This window comes from Lepidochelys olivacea, assembly GCF_965140295.1.
Source record: "Lepidochelys olivacea isolate rLepOli2 genome assembly, chromosome: 8".
NCBI lineage: Eukaryota > Metazoa > Chordata > Testudines > Cheloniidae > Lepidochelys > Lepidochelys olivacea.
In genome coordinates this window covers 23,401,721-23,422,458 of record NC_140418.1, presented here as the reverse complement: position 1 = coordinate 23,422,458, position 20,738 = coordinate 23,401,721, and the positions used below count along the sequence as shown (strand labels likewise).

Below are 20,738 nucleotides of genomic sequence, written 5' to 3'. Positions count from 1 at the left end.
GAAAAGGTCTGGGAGGGAATCTAAACATCCTCCAAAAAAATCCTACAGTGGCTAACCACTTAGATAAAGAGGGGTAATGATAATGTAATCACAGTAGCAATGCTAGCAGATTATCACAGCCACACATATAACCAAAATACCTTCTTTTGAGACTGAAGGGGTTGATATCGGATGCACAAATGTGGTTTTTCAATGATGTGTCTTTAGCGAGACACAAAGGTTAAACCCCTTTCCCCTGTTCTTACCATGATAGTTGCTTTGAACAGAGTACTGCCTATCATGCCTAGTCAGAGGCCAAATAAGAAAACTATCAAATGGTTATAGACACCACTCACCTAGGCCACGCACAAAATGAATCCTGAAAGAATTAGACTGCAGCTCAGTCACTAGACATGTATGAGCGCATTGATTTAAATCTCATGGTTTTTGACTAGGGGTGTGTGCCAGAACCCTCAGTTACACAAAGGGTGAAAATATTAACATTGAAGTTGTCTGTCTTTGAAACAACTGTTCCCTCATTTGTTTGCAATAGAGACACAGAAAGAGATGGAGTTTCTAAAACTGATTTATTGACTCTCTTGGTATTCGTTTCTCCGTGCACTGGAAGATGAGTTCTTCTTAAGCCAGCTTTTTGCTGACTCTTTTGTAGGTTACACCACCAGCTGTAGAGATCTGGAATAAAGAACAAACCAAAAACTCTGAACACGGTAACTAGAACTGCAGAGTTTCTTATAGAAAAGACTTGTTAGAGCTTGGAGTATGCCCCTTGCTGGCAAAAGATTTGGTCCCCGAAATTAAATTAATATGCTTATTAATTATATAAATATTAATCCTGGGATACTCTAGAAATACATTTTACATAGCAACTATCTCAAATAAAAACATGTTTTAGGGATGTTGTAAGGGATTCCACCCTAGAAAGTTTCACTATTCTAGAAGACTTCAGTAAGTGTTATTTCCATTTCAATTCTTGAAGTACATGTACTTTATGTAGTCTGCTAAGTCAGTCAAGGACAGACTGGTCAACCTGAGAGAAGTCAGGTTAAAAAATCCAAAATATAAATACAAAATTGTGTTTAACAGTTATCTGGGTTTTATTAGCTATGACACTTAAAAAATCTAATTCATCATGAAAGCCATTCTAAAAAATGTTTTGCATTCAGATGGAACAATGAAGCACTTGTCCATTTCACATCGGATAATTATGCTACAAAAACTGCAGGGAGAAGGTTTGCTTTAAAATCCTGCCTTTAAAAAAAAAAAAATGTAATGGAAACGTTAATAGTGGTCCCTTAAGTTTTGTAAAGATAATGTTCCATGCTGTAATTAACCTGGCAATGTTCCTTTACTTTTCATGGAGTGCCTCTAGAGGATGGTTAGAGACTTACCTCTACTAGTTTTCCTCCAGCAATCTCTGCAGTATGATGGTAGTTAGGGAAATCAGCAACCACTTTCCCATCTTCCATTTTAACAGTTGCCTGTAATGGAAATTTGTTTATCATTGTCTTGATTTCTTGGACTTTATCGTGCATGACTGCTTTTCAACAGCCTCTAAAGAAAATAAGATGTGAGCGAACCCATGTGCTACAGCCACTATTATATATTTTCAGACACTAACAAGACCAGAATCCTAGTACTTTAGCTCCTAAATATAAGTTCTCACAGCTTAAGCTAAAGTAGATCTAGCTAGTTGTAGTAGCAAGTAACATATCTTCTCTTTGGGCCAGTCACTGAAGGGAAACAGTATATCCAGAGACAGAAGGGCTGCAGAGTACTCTTTTCATAGCCAGTCCTCATAATGTTGGTCTCTTACAGATAACTAGTTTTGTCCAAGCTTGTAAGGCAAAAATAACTTAACACCAGTCAGCCATAATTAGAAAAATAGTGGTTTTCAAGGTAAAAAATGAGCTGACTTTGACAGACAACAGGGAACCCCCCTGTCAGGTTTGCATTGTGTTATATTGAAGGAAACATGTCTCATGTGAGAACCATTTTTTCTTAACTGCCCAACTCGAATCTTTGGCAGCCCAAAAGGATCCACATGTTAAAGTGTCTCTGGTATAGAGAAAGGGGAAGGGTAGAATCTGTAATATTAGAACTTTGGATGAAAAGTTTGCAGTATATGAAAGTAACTCTCCTTGTAATGGTACGTATGTTAGGTCTCAAGGGTTTTGTAAAGCCAGAATTGTTTGGCTTTTTGCACAACTCCAGTCAGAATGTAGAGGAAACAATGTTATGATTGACAAACCAGTCTAGAAATCGGGGAATATGGGTTCGGGTCCCAGTTTGGTCACACACTTCCCCATGCGATGGTTGGCTTTCCCATTGTTAAAAATGAATAATGCTTCTATCTAGGTACTTACTTCATTATTTTTGAGATGCTCAGATATTATGAGTTTATTCTTTCAACACCTCTTTGAGATAGGGAAATATTATCCCCATTTTATAGATGGAGAATAGAGCAAGTGATTTGTTCCTGGTCATTTAGGAAGATTGTGGCAAAGCCAGATATTAAATCTGTCTTCTGAGTCTCTAGGCAGTGCCTGGAAGACCAGGCTATCCTTCCTCACATCTAAGAAATGTGAGGCTTGCTTCATGCCTCTTGTAAATTTTGATGGGAAGTAGAAAGAATCATTATTATATTAGCAGTCTATATAATAAAATACATTGGAATATATAGGGCCAGGTTGCATGGATTTATAAAGGAGGAAATGAGAGCACCCCTGCATGGGTCAAGGCCCAAGCACGGTGGGAGTCCTGGTGCTCTGTGTGTGACTTTATGTAGTCAGCTAAGTCAGTCAAGGACAGACTGGTCAACTTGAGAGAAGTCAGAGTTTTCCCCACTCTCTACACCAGTCACTGAAGGGAATCTGGCATAGAAGGCAGAAGGTAATGAACTCCCATTATGGGTGGGGTGTCAGCCAGTGTACCTGCTTGAGGCACAACACCTTCTGGGGCCCTTTTGGGGCTGTCATTCTACCCTTTTTTTTCCCTGTTTTTTTTAATGTGATGATTAATGTTCAAGTCCTTACTAAACTCTTTGAACTGGCTGCCCATTGGCCTGAAAATCAAGAGGTTTAGACATCTCTATGGGCATATTTAGAAATAGATTTGTTAAAAAATATAATGGGTAGATTAAAAACAATACAGGGCATCTCTTCATATGTGTCAGGACTAGGCACTGACAAAATCCCTCAGATGGGGTACCAGATGCTATGGACCATTGTCCCCTAAATTATGGAATAGACTCAGTAGCTAAGTTACTACTGAAACAACATTTAAACCATTAATTTACCTTGAACTTTTTACCTCCCATTGTCTCCATGTCTGCTTCCTTGCCAATGGTGAATTTGTTGGTCATGGACTGGCCTGTTGGGTAGATCTGGGTCCAGACAAAGTCATTTCCATTCTGTGCCACTTCTGTGACAATCTTGAAATTCCTTCCCTTTTCAATGATATCACTGGGGATACCTACCCAATGGAAACACACTTTTTAAAATCCAGTATCCCATCAATCATATTTTCTTTTGTATTTAAGCCAAACAATAGCATGGGGTTTCCTCTATTGAGAAATTCATGACTGATTACATGGATCCCCACTCTTTTTTACATTGGTGTCATAGTTCAAAATGTTGGAAGCATACTTTGGAAGCAGTAAGACCTCAACCCTGTAGCTAGATGCAGCTCTTGAGCTGCAAAAGGTTATTGAGAAAGTGTCCATGGTCGGGGCGGGGGTGTAAATTTTTCAGTTATATCTATCCAGTCTATTCATGTGTGTACACACAGTTACATGTGCACAAAGTTTTTTCTGTACTTCGTAGGAAAAAACCACTTATTACATTCTAATATTTGCATATGCCATTTAAATAGTTGAACACTTGCATGAATTCGAACATTTATACTCACAGAACCTAGTTACCTCCATGGATTTTACAGGTGCCTGCACCGGCTTTGGCTTTTTAAAAGTTCATACGGAGTTAGTGTACACTCAGGCACCTACTCCTGTAGAGAACAGTCACGAGTTTGTACCAGCATAAGTGGAGTGCAAGGATTGGATATTGGGGTCCCTAATTCATTGTATTTCAGGTACGTTTGGGCCTGATTCTGCTCCCATTAAACTCAGGATTATATTAGTAGGAGCAGGCCTGACCTTTTGCTGTAGATGTTATTGGGAAGATGTGATTGAAAGCTGCATGGAAGAAAATGAATCAATGAAGGTATAACCCACTTGCCAGCTATGGGCCATCAGATAAGGTGCTCAGCACTTTCTGATAGGTATCAAACACCCTCAGCACTTGGCAGGAGCAAGCCTCAAACCTTTGCATTGTTCATCTAGTTGTTTATTAAAACTCATTAAGATTCATTGAGAAAAATCTCCAGTATATACTCACCAATACACTTCACGAAGGCGTCATAGTTGTCTTCACTTTCCACTTCATATCTGCCCGTGAAAGCCATGCCACCTTAGAGATGTGGTTAGAGCACTAGAGCAGCTGTTGCGATGAAGAAGCTTGGCTGGGTGCAAACAGGCTCAAAGCTCTCACTTTATAAACCTTCCCAAGCTGCTCAACCCCATCCCCGAATCATTCCACCTGTCCACCACACCCCTCCAACTGAAATAGTGTCTCTGAGTCATTAGCCTGGGTGTTATTGACCCTCATGAAAGTGCCTGTTTATAATTCTATGATGACTCTTTGTCCTTGGTTTATACGGCTGTAAGGATCAGTTGTTGTTTTTTTTTTTTTTTTTTTTTTTCCCAAGTGCAAGTGCTGACCCTTTCTGTTGGAATTTATTTTAAAAAAAGAGAACCGCAAATTAATTTGTTTGAAATAAACTAGTTATTTTGCAGATGATGTATTTGTAAAATGTCCAGTTTTGACTGCTTCTGATTCAGTGTGTGTCCATAAGCAAATCACTTGATTTCTTTGTTATGAATTCCCTCTTTGTAAAAAGGGATGATAATACAGTATGCCTGTATGAGGGACTGCAAGATCCTAAGAAGAAAAATGCTTCTTATTGACTCTTAGTAGCATGGATTCTGCCAAGGAGAAAGAATTATAAATGTTTGTTCCCCAAAATCTTGTCCCATTAGAGTGCATGCTGCAGTGAAAGATGCCTGCTATCTCAGGGGGCTACCTCTCCCTCATCCCCTAGGCCTTCCTTCTAGAATCCAGTCCTGACTGGCAGCATACCAGGAGCAGAAGATATAGCCACCAATGCTGCTGCTCCGCTTTTGAGGCTCTGTCCAGCCAGGGCAAGGTTTGATCCTGGCTGGACAACTGTAATGCCACCTCAAGCATTCAGAAATCATGAGGGAGGTCACCTCAAAGTCATGAGAATGTAATAAGAGCCCAAGGCTTACTTTTTATTTACCTTCTGGTTCCAGAGCTTTTAGGTTGCACTCAAATCATGTTTACCCACTTTGCTCCCCAAGCATGTAGGCTAGATTTAAAAAATATATATATATATATATATATATATATATATATATATATATATATATATATATATATAATGTAATTAATTCACAAATCCTAATTTGCCAGTGGCAGAAAATATACATTAGAGTCTTTTTAAGATGTTTGTAAGGCCTCCTGGATTAGGTCCTATTCCTTAAATATATTTGCTATTTGTATTGTAAGGGCTTGTACCATTTGAGAACAAAACTGTCCTCTTCAGTGCCTGTAAGAGGGGGGGTCTCACATTCTGCCTTTGTTCTTCATGAATTACAGACATCAAGTGGAATATAGAACATGCAATAACTATCGACACTGCAGATAATCAAGCTTTTTAGTTGGAAACTTCGATGATCAAACAAGAAACAACCTATTTCCTTCTCTGAAGTCTGACGGAGAGTAATGTTAAGTATTACTCATAACAATGGAAGGTACAAAACTTTCAGATGGAAATGTGACTTTTCAAGTTGAAGTCTCATTTAAAATTGCTTGCTTTGGTGGATGTTCCTACTGGTAAAGTAATTTACTAGAATAGATGCAAAAAGTGAACATGAGCGGTATAAACAGAATTTTAAAAAATCAAACACTTATTTTAGGAATTCTTCCACACGCACTTCTCCTCACTATTCACTCAGCTTCAAAGTGTACCATGCTGGGAAATGACAGGCTGCTAGAGTTCTTGTCATCACAAAAGATGTCATCTGCTGTCTGAGGGTAATTTAAAAAAAAAATTGTCTCTGTATGAGAAAGGGAAGAGGTCTATGTACTTCTCCGCTGTGAATTTTCTCCACATTCTGTGGCTAGCATTCAAAACTCACTGACTGGATGCTTCCATGTCATTTGTAAGGCCTGCTCGCACAGGGTTCAGGGAAGTAATTGGGAAATTCTGCTTCGGAGCCAGGGCTCCCATTGCCCTTCTATTACAAAATAAATAGGGACAATGCTCTGTGAGATGGGTGTAACTGTTTGCTGCCCCAGTTCAGGGTAATCTTAATTCTGACACTTCAGGTCTGATTTTGAGCCGGCTGAAGTCTTTGGCAAAGTTCCCTTTGTTGTCTATTGCGCAGGATCACACCACTAAAGAGGATCTTTTCTTTACTAGCTGGGCCACAACTCTTAGGCCCAGTCCATGTTAAGGAAATTAGCTTTGGTACAACAGAGGCAGAGAGAGAGGTGAAGTGATTGGGCCAAAGTTTCATATAGCAGCCCAGTGGCAGAGGCCAGGATCAAACACGAATCGCCTGAATCCAGTGCCTAGGGGGTTGCACTAGCATAGGGGTACCAGTATAAATTTATTTGATGTAAACAAGGCCTTAATGTGATGGAAAACGACAATGAGACCATTGGAGGAACTGCTGCTTTCAAATGGATATGTAGGGAATTTGCACTAGCCTCAGTGATGTTCTGAATTATTGTCTAGAGCATCTTAGTTAAAAATCCTCAGTAAAGGCTCGTCTTCTGCTTATATGTCTTGTATGCTCTGTCAATGGAAAAAATATTTTGAAAATAGTTATGGAGCAGAAGCTGTATCTTTTCCTACCAGGTTTGTCAGCTTGCGCCCCAAAAATCCAATTAGTGAGACTGTCCCAGAGTTAGTTTCTGCAATGTAATTTAGTGACACAGCTGAGCATTCAGACCTCCATCTTGCATATTCTAGATGGAAGTCTCCCCTGGATGATCCAAGGGTGAGGTAAATGAACTCAAGTCATGAACTTTTTCTGTTTGAACAAAACTTATGAGAGCAATCTCACTAGTGTAGTAATACTATAAAGGACTTTGGAAGTCAGATCAATTGACAGATAAAAAAAAGCACTGAAGGTCTAGGAAACTGCTGGGAAAGATTTCCAATACATGACTTCCTTGAGTTACTATTTCTACTTAAACTATATCATTAGCTTTCTTCAACTCTTGGTATGCTATATAAAAATGCTGACATCCACATAACTGCACAGGATTTACTATATTGTATGTCCTTGCATTTCTTCTTTTTTTAAATCTTTATTCATTTTTACAGAGCAACAAAACAAAAGCAGCTGTATTTAAGAATGAAGCATTTATGAAGAATCTTTTCCCAAATACTAAGTCATGCCCCTGTTTAGTGCTAGATTAAAAGGGCATAGGACCCTTGCAAATCAGGGCACAAACACCAATCTGGTTGTATGTTCTGTAATTAGATTCACCAATCAAGTATCAAGTGTGAACTCCTCAAGCATTATAACATCTTTAACATGGAGTCACAGACAGTCCCTTTGAGTGCTCCAGTCTATCTTGCGACCCAGGCAAGCCTGCCTTTGTGATAGATGGTCTCTTTCACTAAAAATCACATCAATACTCAAGTTGCTCCCAGTCCTGAATGACCAGGTGAATTGCACCCTAGATCTCACACAAAAGACAACGCTTGTAGCCAATAATATAATAAACTAACTAAAGATGTATTAACTAGGAAAAAGAAATGAGTAATTTACAAGGTTAAAGCAGGTAAACGTACACACACTGATGAGGTATGGTCTTAGGTTTCAAAAAGTAAGAGAAGCTGCTGTCATGTGCTGTATATGTCCTTTAGGGTAATAACCCAAGCTAAAGAGTGAGGGCTCCCTTGCTTATGCTTAGAAATCTTGTCCTCTCCCTGAAGTCCATACAGCATAGGGATAACAAATGTCATCTTAAAAGGGACTTTTGTTCTCTTCCCCCAGAGCTCAAGCTGATGGGATGAGTGTTTGTGCAGGTCTCTGCTTGATGGGTACAGGAGGAGCAATCAACAAAATCTTTTGTCCACTGATGTTCCACAATGGCTTGTCGGGTGTCTATGGGCCTTCTTTTGTTGGAGAGGAGATGACATCTCTTGTGGTATACTAGTATTTCGTACTTGGTAATGCTTCTCTCCCGAATGTGCGGGTTTACAGTTTTAGAGCAAACACTTAAATGTTACCTAATAACATAGGTTACAGATGTAGTAAGTGAGATTAATACATGCAACATCCTACAAGCATTTCATAAAGTATAAAGTAAGCGCATTCTTATAACTAGGGCCCTACCAAATTCACAGCCATGAAAAATGCGTTATGGACCATGAAATCCTGTCTCCCCCCATGAAATCTGGTCTTCTGTGTGCTTTTACCCTGTACTAGACAGATTTCACAGGAGAAACGTGCATTTCTCAAATTGGGGGGGAGGGGTCCTGATCCAAAAGGAAGTTACAGGGAGGGTTATGGTGTTGCCACCCTTACTTCTGTGTGCCTTCAGAGCTGGGTGGCCAGAGAGCGGCGGCTGGTGGTCAGGCACCCAGCTCTGAAGACAGCACCCTGTCAGCAGCATTGCAGAAGTAAAAGTGACAATATCATACCATGCCACCCTTACTTCTGCGCTGCTGCTCACGGGGCACTGCCTTCAGAGCTGGGTGCCCAGCTCTGAAGGCAGCACACAGGTAAGGGTAACAGTACTGCAAAACCCCCTACAATAATCTTGTGACCCTCTCTTCCCCCCAACTCCTTTTTGGGTCAGGATCCCTACAGTTTCAACACCATGAAAATGCAGATTTAAATAGCTGAAATCATGACATTTAAAATTTTTAAAATCCTGTGACCGTGAAATTGACCAAAATGGACCATGAATTTGGTAGAGCCCTAATTATAACTCTAATTTCTATTTTAACAATGCGAACACACAGATGAGCCAGATGGGTTTGCACCTACGCATTTGTCAGTGTTCAGGGAGGTCTAGGCCCTATGAGCTGGCACCTGCTCAGCCAGCATCGCAGCTATGCTCACGCCATTGCTACATTTAGTCATCCACGTTTCCAACCCTTTCGTTTCAGGTAACAATTTTAGATTTTGACAGCATACAATGCTCTTGATTTCCCGCACCTTCAAGACCACTAGTGGGTCTTCAGTGTTGCATAGGCTTTGTTCTGGTATGCCTGTGCAGGAAGGAGTTTCACCGTTGTAGAGATGAACACACAGTTAATGGTAGAGCCCTGCAGTGGGACTGGAACCTGCAGCCATAATGGTGGGAGTGGGATTAAACAATAGTCCCATGCAATCACTCTACTAAACATCACAAGAGATGCAGAAATAATCATGATGTCAAAAATATTGATTAAAGTAACATTCTTTCATGTTTTATTGCTTCTATTGAAACACACATCAGTTACCCTGCGTGTAAGTAGCTGTTTATGCAGGAATACAGGCAGTTTTCACTCCCAGTCATCAGAATCTAGGCCTCTGAACAGTCTGATAAAAATGTCCTTGTTTCACACTGGAAGAACTCCATCCAACTACAATTGAATTAAATGCCTCTAATTTGCTATTAGACCAATGGAAGGGTAAGAGTGACTTACAGCATGGCACTCTCTGCCCATGGATCACCTGTGAGACTGGAGCTAGGCAGAATGTTCTATCAACTTGTTGGAAGAGCTGTAGATTGGTCTCCAGCATTTGGCTGTTATTTTCCATTTGCCCTTGGCTTTAGCTACCTTTCTGACAGGCCCAGGAGGTGTAGTTCAGTGGTTCTCAAACTTCTGTACTGCTGACCCCTTTCACATAGCAAGCCTCTGAGTGCAACCCCCCTAATAAATTAAAAACCCTTTTTAATATATTTAACACCATTATAACTGCTGGAGGCAAAACAGAGGTTGGGGTGGAGGATGATTGCTCACGACCGCCCTGAGGGATCCTGACCCCCACTTTGAGAATCTCTGGTGTAGTTGTTCTTTAGGTAGGTCAGAGGAGAATATAATTCTCATATAAGAGATTGTGTCTGCCATCTGGTGGCCAACTACCAGAGAAGACTGAACCAATTAGCATAGTCCTGCATTCTGTGAATTCACACTCCCTGAGTCAAATTCATCCCAGGTAGAATACCATTGACTTCAAAGAACTGATGGCAGGAATTAATTTGGCATAGAATGTTTGCATTGGGCAAGGTACAAAAACTGAATCTCAAAGTGGGATCATCATTGTCCAATGTTAGCAACCCTCCCAGCTGAGTCAAATAGCATCTTCCTCTGGCCAAGATGTTAGGAGCCATGTTAAACTCATGAGTCTCTCAGAAGGATGTTGCTTTTTGCCTGTCTCACATATAAGCTAGGTAGAGAATATTTCCAAGGTGACAGTTGTTCCCCTGGTAATCATGATGTCACAACATTGGATGATCACATCACTAAGTATCAGGTAGAACGATCCCTTGTTTAAAAGTGCAATATTTCAATTGACACACTAATCAAATACCTTGGGGGTCAGCAATGACAGGAAAGGAAATTGAGAAGTATGCGGCAACTTCATGGGGATTTAATCAAATATTAGGGGTAAAATCTTGAAGTCAATAGCAATTTTACCACTGGCTTAAACTGAGCGAGGATTTCGCCCCAGATTTTTAATGTGAAGCATGAATAATTAGATTAACCTAAATTATATGTGCAGGTACCTAATCTGTATGTGTGAGTCAGGGGCTGGTGACACTCATGCCCAGTTAGCAGTCTGGTTGGTTATGTGGTCATAAATACTGTTATGCATGGACATGTCAGTCTGAAATCCACTCTGTACAGACAGCACTAGTCTTAAATGGGATTAAGCCCAATGGGGTTTAAAAGGGATTTAAGTGATGGATAGGCCTGGCCCTGTTTCTCTGCACAGGGTAGATTTGATTAATCAATTAAGTGATCTGTTTGTGGATGTGTAATTTATTTCACCTGGAAATCTTGGCCTATGCTTTTTAAAATTTTCATAAGTGTGACATGGGTTGGGCTCTGCAGAAAGACTAACCATTATGCTTGAGTTTGTCATTGAAAGGAAGCATCTGATTCGAAATTATGTGTGGACAATGCAGGGAGTGGGAATTCAGAAGTAACATTGCTGTGAAAAAACAACAAGGAGACCTTGTGGCACCTTAGAGACTAACAAATTTATTTGGGCATAAGCTTTTGTGGGCTAAAACCCACTTCATCAGATGTATGGAGTGGAAAATACAGTAGAGAGGTATAAGTACACAGTATATGAAAAGATGGGAGTTGCCTTACCAAGTGGGTTTTAGCCCACGAAAGCTTATGCCCAAATAAATTTGTTAGTCTCTAAGGTGCCACAAGGACTCCTTGTTGTTTTTGCTGATACAGACTAACACGGCTACCACTCTGAAACCTGTCACTATTGCTGTGGAAGTCTGCCTAAAGAAATGAAGCAAGCAGTTGGTTTTCACTGTTTCCAACACAGCTCCTATGATATTCAAAACAGCTGAGAATCTAAATTCCATTGGGAACTCAGAAAATGAATGAATCAAAGACCTGGCATATCTTCACTTTCAGAATTTACTTGCCACAAAGTCATAAAAATAACGTCTTTACATTCTTATTTTCATGTCGGAGTCACCCTGCCCTTGAATGTCTCCCCCTGTTTTTTAAGAGTTTATTAACCTTTCAGATGTGTTTTATAGCCAGCTTAGAGACACTCAGAGACGGAACAAAGATAAAAGAAAAGAAAAGCTGTTCCATTAGTAAGTGAAGAAGGACGTGTGATTGGTTTTTTTTGAAGTACTTTTAGAACTGAAAGGCAATTGAACAAAAGAGGACGCATTCAGAATAAAATTGGGAAATCTCCAGTGAAAACAAAGTTACTCTTAAATTATTCTTTCAGCAGGAAGTCTGATCAGGAAGACTTGTAAATTCTTCATACAACTGTATCTTGCAGTTCAACAACCCTTTCTAGTCAATGGTTAATGATTATTAATTCCTTTGGTATTCAGAGTACTAATTCATAATGAATTCAGAATGAACTCATTTGGTGTTAATGTAATGTGTAATTCCATGGGAGTCCCATTATAATTTTGCCTTATTAAGTATCAATTTAGTGCTAGCTTTTATTATTCTAAACTCATCAGCGGTAGAAAAGTAATTATCGGGGTGATGTGGTTAAATTACTAAGAGCTATGCTTTGTGCAAAGTTTGTGCATTTTAACAAAATACTTCAGCCAGTTCTGCAGGATTTTTGTGGGTAAGTTAATAATGACAAGGTCAGCGTCTACTTACCTACCATCCTCTTCCATGATGTGGCTCTCTGAAGGGTGGGATATATCCAAAGGAAGCTAGGAGGAAATGGGAGCCAATTATGAGACTCGGGGCACAGATCTCCTAAGAAACCAAGTCCCTGCTTGCTCCCTGTGGGTTAGAGGGAAATATGCCTCATCCCTTACCATGCTCTGGCTATGTCTACACAGTGGCATAGCTCTACTGCTGCAGCTGCACTGCTGTAAGGTCTCCTGTGTAGCCGCTCTGTGCTGGCGGGAGAATAGTTAAACCATCCCCATTGAATGGCAGTAGCATTATCCACACTAGCGCTCTTGTCAGTGAAACCTATGTTAGTCAGGGGTGGTTTTGTCACACCTCTGACTGACAACAGTGCTAGTGTAGACAAAGCCTCTTGTACTAAGGGAACCTCCTATTGTTTCTAGCCCTCTCCCTATCAGAGAGAGGTTCCATTGAGGGGGACAGTCTGGATCAGAGTGTTTTAGATGTGTCTCAAAGTTGCTGAAGATCTTTAAAGCCTTCTCTGGGCTGCAAAATCACTTTGCAGTGAAGTGTTAATGGAGGCATGTTTAATAGTCTAACTATACCAAAAGAGTAGAAAAAGTCTAATGTTCCCTTAGTAACTGCCAGATAGACACAGGTCTCTGGAATTGATAGGAGTATTGCTAAGTTGAACTCATAATGTGCCTCTTTTTTAGGTCTGCTGATGCAATTTTGTACAAATGTAGGGCCCAGTCCAAGTCCCCTGAAATCAAAGAAATAAATCCTCTCAACGTCTTTGGGAATTGGATTGGCCGTGGGGGCTCAAGTCTACAATCACTGAACACTCAAAACACCCATTCAAACCAATGGAAGTATTGGGTGTGCATGGAAAGCAGGAATGGGCCCTTAGATTAATTAAATTTCAGTGAGAATTGCAGCACAAGCAGAGTTTCTAGCCCGCACCATTTTTGAGTAATGTAACCAGAAAATGCCCAATAGGAGTATAAATGTGAGTTACAGGAGCCGCCAAAAATCAAGTTATGTAGATTGCTCTGACAAATCCAATCTCTGAATTTATAACTAATAATTCCTTTCAATCCAAAAGGAATTAGTTTGATAGAATTATAACAACTGAAAAAGGTTGTCTAGATTACAGATATAGTGATATCTATTAGCACAAGCAAATAAGGTAGGTGCAACTTCTGGATATTTTTATTTTGTTCCACAAACTGTTATACCAGAACATCTGAGGTTCCTAAGGGAAAATAGCCAAAATTCTAAGTCAGATGAAGTTAACATATGAGATTCTTTAAGATAACACATTATGACCCATTCCTCCTGCCATAAATAAGGCAATCTCCTTTCCTCTTTATCTTTGTAGTACACGTGATGTGTTGTAAAGATTTTATTACTTGATCATATCTGTATAATGTTACTTGCTGATACATCAGAATAAATCAGATACAAAGGGGGGTTAATCTTCAGTGTAATCTAGTTTTGCTCAGATACTTCTGATGTGAGGCCTTGGGCTTTTGGCAAGGTTCAGTTATCACCAAAAGAACAAAGACAGTATGACCACAGGAACTGAACAGTCCCTTGGGTTAGCGTGCATTGCACGTCAGCTACTGTTAGGTGCCTCTGCACTCCATAATCCCTAGCCTCAGAGGATTAGTCCACCACCTCTAGACATCTAGCAGATTCAAATTCAGTCTTGGTTGCAACGTGCTTGGTGCTGTCTCTCTAATTCCCACTTTTCTTCAGCAATATGCATCTAGAAATTTATCACAATTGGATCAGTAGCCTATGTCTGAGAGAGGCCTAGGACTGGGGTAGTGGGATAAGTTACAGGTCAGGATTGTAATGCATTGGGCCCAAAGCCTGCCCCCGTTACAGTGCATGTACTCCAGTGGCAGCCGAATTGGGGCCTTCCTGGTTGTATGACACCTCCCTGAAGCCAGCCTCATGAGTTCTGCATTTTCAGGGGCATGAAATTTACTCATGCATGTAATTACATTCATGCTAATTCTCTCTACCAGTTGTGGTGCCCTACAGTAGCATTCCATGGAAATAACCATGGAAATTTATGCTCTACCTAATATACTGGGCAACACCGATGGTTCACTTTGCATGATGTTGTGTTGTGGTAGCTTGAGGCTTTTTTGGAGAAATGCTGTACCCTACAGAGGCACATATACACAGAGCCACTCTTGAACTAACTATATTAACAGGAAGACCAGTACATAACAGTGTGCTTTAACTTGCTCTAGCTATACGAGTGCCATTAAGGGGAGCTATATTACTCACATGAGAGTCATGCTAATCAGCTTTTTAAAATGTAACAAAAAATGCTACCGGCTGTATAAAAGTCAACAATTGTTTCCAAAGCCCCCAACACTACAGTGTACACTGCAAATTAAGAGGTCTTAAAAATTATAAGGAACAAGTTATGGGTCTTCTACCTTTCTTTATTAGCGTTCAAGTTTATTATTTGCATTACTACCCCCTGGCTACAAGTACACAGAGGGAAATCAAGGATTTACAATGCTGACTGTGAAATCACCTAGTTTGATTGAAGATTACCAGCCTGGCACCTGATCTTGCCCACAGAAGAGAGTGGGAGCCCAAATGCCAACTTCCTTAAGGCAATGTGTCAGGAATCAGGGCCTACAGCACAGCCAGTCTTGGACATCCTAACGAGCACAGATGTCCAGTAGTAGGCTGTCTGGCTGCACTACCTGTTGGGTTTGAAAAGGGAGCAGACTGGCTCTTACAGCCAGCAGCAGCAGCAGCAGCAGCATTTGCTCAAAGCATTTGCCCATGGCTGTAATAGCACCTGTACCTGTCTGTTCCCAGGTTTGCTCCTGCCCTGAACCTAGCCTTGCCTAGATAACCTGGTCCTGAGCCTTGGCTCCAATTTCTGACTTCAGCTGTGACCCTTGGCTCTGCCATCTGGTTTCTGTCTCTGAGCTCCGATTCTTGATTACTGGCTCCTGCTCTACCTGTGAGGCATGACCACCCACACCTCCATCACTGACACAGCGTGCTATGGAGGAATGCAGTTTAATGTTGAAGTAGCTCAAAAGGAAGCATTCTGGATCACTTCAACCAACCAAAACATTTCATTTTCAGGAATATTGCGGTGTTTTCATTCAATACAAAATGAAACACTTTTACATTTCCAAAATGAAATTTCAGACTATCCATTTTCTAGAAAATTTTGAATTTTCAATTTTGTCCCATTGTGGGATGAAAACAAATGTTGAAATTGAAGAATTTTCTGCAGCAAGGAAATTCTGAATTTCATTCAGTTCTACTTCTACATTGGGATGTGCTCAAATCGTTTGGGATGCATTTTCAATATCTCTACAAATAGGTCACCCAGAGTTACTGGAGCAAGTACACAAAGCTAAGGAAATGCCCTATTCTCCACTCTGTATGTAAGGGGAACTCACACTGAGGTAAGGGTCACTCTGAGTTCAGTATGAATGAATTGACATAACGTATTTATATACATAATGCTTTCCAGAGTGCTTTGCCCCAGCACTTCATTATTAAAGGGATCGCTCTATATTTTAAATACAGGTTATGTGATTTACCCAGACCAGAATAACACTCAGAAACCCGGATGCACAGCTGCCTGCTCTAATTGCTTGATAACACTCCTTCCCATAGATATAACAGTCTCTCCAACATTTTGCCTTGCATCTGCACTGACTTTTCTACAGTGAAGCACAGTAACCTACACCTATTGCATTTGGAGAGCCTGGTGTTTTATGTGTGCATATAAACTCTGTACAGTATTAACTTCTGTAGAGTGGCAGTTTTTTTTTAATATTGCACTTTACTGCATCCCATTAAGGAGGAATATTAAAGTTTTACATCATGTTTGTTAGTCTTTATTTGAAGTAATCTCTCGTACAATCAGTTTTATCATATCTAACAATCTTTGTCTATTTATCCCTTACTTCATTTGATTGCACCATATCTTACTTCTGAACCATATTCTTTACTCTCTCCTGAGCAATGCACTATGCTCACCGCTCACGGCTCATTCAAAGTGGGGGGGTCAAACAGACAGCTACCTGCTGGTGGTAATAAGCCATTTGCTAGCTTGAGAAGCCAGGCAAAAAGGGTTCTGTCTTGGAATGACAACAAATGTCAACAACAGACAAGAGAGAACATATTTACAGGTGCATAACTTAGTTATAGGCATAATGATAAAATATCAACACAAATTACTCAGAAGGGAAAAGAGTTTGAAAATAGGTGATGCAAAAAGTGATCTATTCCTATTTCGTTCTGTAGTAGAGCCAAAGGAAATATTCTTTCCTTCTAAACATTGTCTTAAGCTATGTGTTTATGCATATCATTGCACATGTTATCTCCAATTCCTTTATATTTGCCCCCAGTGTACAAGCTTTAATGGGAGTTTGCATGTACTTCTGTTGTGAGGAGAATACATACACCACATGTAATTCTTCTTTTTCCTACCTGCTCCAAGCCAGAAGGTAATGCTATCTGCTCATGTTGTTAATCACTGTCAGGATGTCTTGTCCATGGCATACTGCTTCAGAGAGACTTATCCTGCTCTCATTTACTCTGGTGTAAGTCAGGAATAATTTCACTGATGTGAATGAAACAATGCTGGTGCTAAACTGCTCTAAGTGAGAGGTGTTGCCAAGTATTGCAATTTCATTGCAAGTTTTCTGGTAAATGATATTTTCTTAAAGCTGCTGCTGGAATCAGGAAACTGCATGAGAATCTCAGCTTTCATTTAAAAAAAAAACAAACAAGATTTTAAGCCATCATGGTTTCAAAGAAAAGCTTGAAAATGTGACCCAAGCACACCCTAATGGTCAGAAAGCAGATAAAAAGCACCCTACGTTTATTCCTTTTTAAAAATCTCCTGACTTTATGCCAATCTCATGAGCCGTGGGTTCTCAGGTTTGGCAATACTGGAGTAGCACTGACATCCTGAGCTCTGTTAAAAATCTGGCCACTTATTTTGATGCCTAGATGAGCGCTGTGCTTTTTTGAAAATCTGTCCCTTAATCTTCACAGGCTACATTTAGACCGAATTCAAGCTGGTTTTAAAATGGGTTGGAGCCCCATATAGACGGGGCTCACATGGCGAGAACTGTCCTTCTAAGTGATTTACTTAAAGCTTGTGAAGCAGATTTAAAACCAGTTTGGATTTGGGGGGGATTTCTTCAGGGTGGCCAAGGCTTTAGGACTAGCTGCTCTGAAAATCAGACAAGGAATGTGTGTTATAGGCAATAGTGCCATCTAGTGGTAAAATCATAACTCTGCATATTAACAAACAACATTCAAATACCCCACAGCTTTACCGTTGTGCCTGAATTTGCCACTGGTAAGGTGGATGCAGGTTACTTACTTTACCATGTGTACCACAGTGCTGTGGCTCTTGGGGTTTAAAGTGTGCCAAAAGAATTCAAAGTCTGTCCTTGCACAATGCTGCAGTTTTGTTAGGTCAAAATTTTTATTTATAATGTTATATTGCTCCCTTACTAAAGAGCAATCTGCCTCACACCCATCTCAGAGGTTTCTTCTGAGTGGGACACAAGGCCTCCACACAGATACCTTGCCCTCCCATGGATGCCTAAGGATCTGCCAGGTTTGGAGGGGCCAAACTGGTAACCTCAACTGGATAACATAGGAGTGATGTTTGGAAGGGCATCCTTGCAGAGCTTTGCTCTATAGAGCCTCTTTCTGGGGTCACATCTCAGGAGGGAGTTCTCGACCTTTAACCCAGGGATTATTATCTAATAGTTATTCAAAAGCACCTTTCATTTGAGGGTCTCAAAGCCCTTTACAAAATATGAATTCATGAAGCCTCACAATGTCACACTGCAGATTTGTAAACTGAGGCACAGGGACGTTAAGCTAGTTATTTGCACCAAGGACAAATGCACCTCTGGAAGTGTAGGCCCTTGCATTTCCAGCCCTTGTGGTTGTGAAGATAACCTTCCACAGGGGATCTCAGTGTCCACCAATGCCATGTTGAGTGCCTTAGGCTTGGTCTGCACTGCAGACTTACGTAGTTATAATTGCTCAGGGGCATTGGGGCACAGTTATATTGACTGAACTCCTGGTGTCGATAGCACTATGTCAACAAGAAGGCTTCTCCCATCAATGTAGCTACCGTTGGCAGAGGTAGCATCTTCACTGAGCTGCTGCAGCTGTGTATGTGTAGACAAGTCCTTTAGTCTGGAAACATACAGGCTGTAGGTGGCATGAAAACTCACCCTGACTCCCCCCACTGTTCATCTCTCTGGACTGTTATGATCATGCTGTCTCAAGCCTAATGCTGACACTTTAATTGTCACCATTAAGTATTTTGTTTCTGATCATTTTAGCAGATAGATCAGGGAGAGAGAATGAAGCCTATGGGAGGGGGATTGGGAGATGCTCCAAGGAGAAGTGGGACAGACAAAGGAGGATGGGAAAGGAAGGGGCACACAGGGCAGAAATAGAGGTGTTCTGAAACAGGAGCATATTTCCCACTGAGTGTTACTGACAAAACACAGAAGCATTAGACAATGACAATAACTCAGACTTTAGTTACTCCATTATAGCCCTTTCCTGTCCTTGATTTTTGTGCAAGAGCCCCATTGTCATACATGGGAGTGGTACTCTGCACTGAGGGGTACACAGAGTCCTACCTTAATACCTAATGTTGCCAACCCTCCAGGATTGTCCTGGAGTTTCCAGGAATTAAAGTTTAATCTTCAATTAAAGATTATGTCATGTGATGGAACCTCCAGGAATTCGTCCAACCAGAATTGGTGACCCTATTTATACCTGAGCCCATGAACCATCATAAAAATTGCCTAATCCACAGAAAGAGTTTGACACCTGCATGGGTAGAAGATACAAGGAGACAGTTGTGAGAAATATTATAACCCTGTGTGGTATCTTTGGGGACCATTACATTGAATATATGAGTGGTTTATGTACGATTGTGTCCTACTCCATGGGGGAGGGTTACCACCTCTTCTACAGGAATGAAAACCAGTGTGGGGTTGTTACCCCAGGGTGGGGTGGGGGTTGCATATGCTGGTTCAGGATGGGTTTGCCAGAGATTCAAGCAAAGAAAGGCCTTTTGGTATAAAGCTGAGCTTGAACTGACAAAGGGCCTTGTTTCTGATCCAGCAAATAGAAAGGACCTTCAGTTCAAGGGGGGCTCCCAATCCTCGCAGAAGGGTTGGAAATACTTTGGCATGCTGGGGCCCCATAAGACTGATGGGTGAGTCTTAGTATGTTTAGTGTGTGTTTAAATCTGTTTGTTTTTATTAGGTTTTCTCTGCAATGTTTTTACAGGAAGAATAAATATGCTTGCTTAGTGAGAGCTGCACGGTGACCTGTAACTGCTGGTAAAAATGCTGTCACTGATTGTCTTTGGAGAGAAAGCAATGCGCAGGCACTGGCCATTAGGCAGACTGCTTTGTAGGCACAGCTGCTGACTTTCAAAAGTGCCGGGGAGTGCTCGATGCCCGGCTCCGACCCAGGCCCCCCATGCCACTCCACCCCTTCTCCCAAGGTCCCACCCCACCCTGCCTCGTTCCGCCCCTGCTCCACCCCACCCTGCCTCTTCCCACCCATTTCCGCCCCTTCCCTTGAGCGCATGGTGTTCTTGCTCCTCCCCCATCCCTTCCAGCCTCCTGCATACCAGGAAACAGCTGTTTGCGGTGGGCTGGAGGCGCAGGGAGGGAGGGGGAGGTGCTGCTCTGCAGGGCCCGCCAGTGGGCGGGAGGCACTGGGAAGTGGGGGTGAGCTGACCGGGGGGCTGACCTGACCTGACAAGGCACTCCTGGAGTGGACCATAGAGAAGGAGTATGGGTACAGTTATCCTGAAACTGTGAGAACAATAGGTTCTTCTTTTCTGCCCTGTCCCTCTATCTATAGAAGGAATAGTAATACACTCCAAAAACTGGAAAACCAATGTGCAAAAATGTTAGCATTTCAAATCTGTTACCATTTTGCAGGGTTAAAAAACTGTAATGTTTTATCTCAGTCGTTTTTGAAAATTTTTGTTTACCTTCAGGTTTTTGGAAGGAGAACATTTTAAGTAATGGTTTTGAAAATGACTTGACTAAAAATGTTGATTAAAAATTGTGCTAAAGTATTGTGGAAAATTTCACAAAGATACTGAAAATTTCAGTGCTGTCAGTTTTTTTTTAAAATTTTATTTTATTTTTGCAAAAAGTTTCCTTTTTAGAGAAAAAGGCTATTTTTCAACTACAAAACCTTTTGAGAACCCTTTCTTA

General features: G+C 41.0%; 1 protein-coding gene across 1 annotated transcript; it reads right to left on the bottom strand.

Annotated features, from left to right (window-relative positions):
* Positions 1-565: 565 nt before the first annotated feature.
* FABP6 (fatty acid binding protein 6) lies at positions 566-4,514 on the bottom strand. Its single transcript, XM_084636232.1, has 4 exons — positions 4,392-4,514; positions 3,296-3,471; positions 1,389-1,478; positions 566-672 (listed from the first exon to the last, which is right to left on the bottom strand). Exons 1-4 carry the CDS (start codon positions 4,456-4,458, stop codon positions 619-621), a joined length of 387 nt encoding a protein of 128 aa, XP_084492358.1. The 5' UTR covers positions 4,459-4,514; the 3' UTR covers positions 566-618.
* Between the last annotated feature and the right edge of the window lie 16,224 nt (positions 4,515-20,738).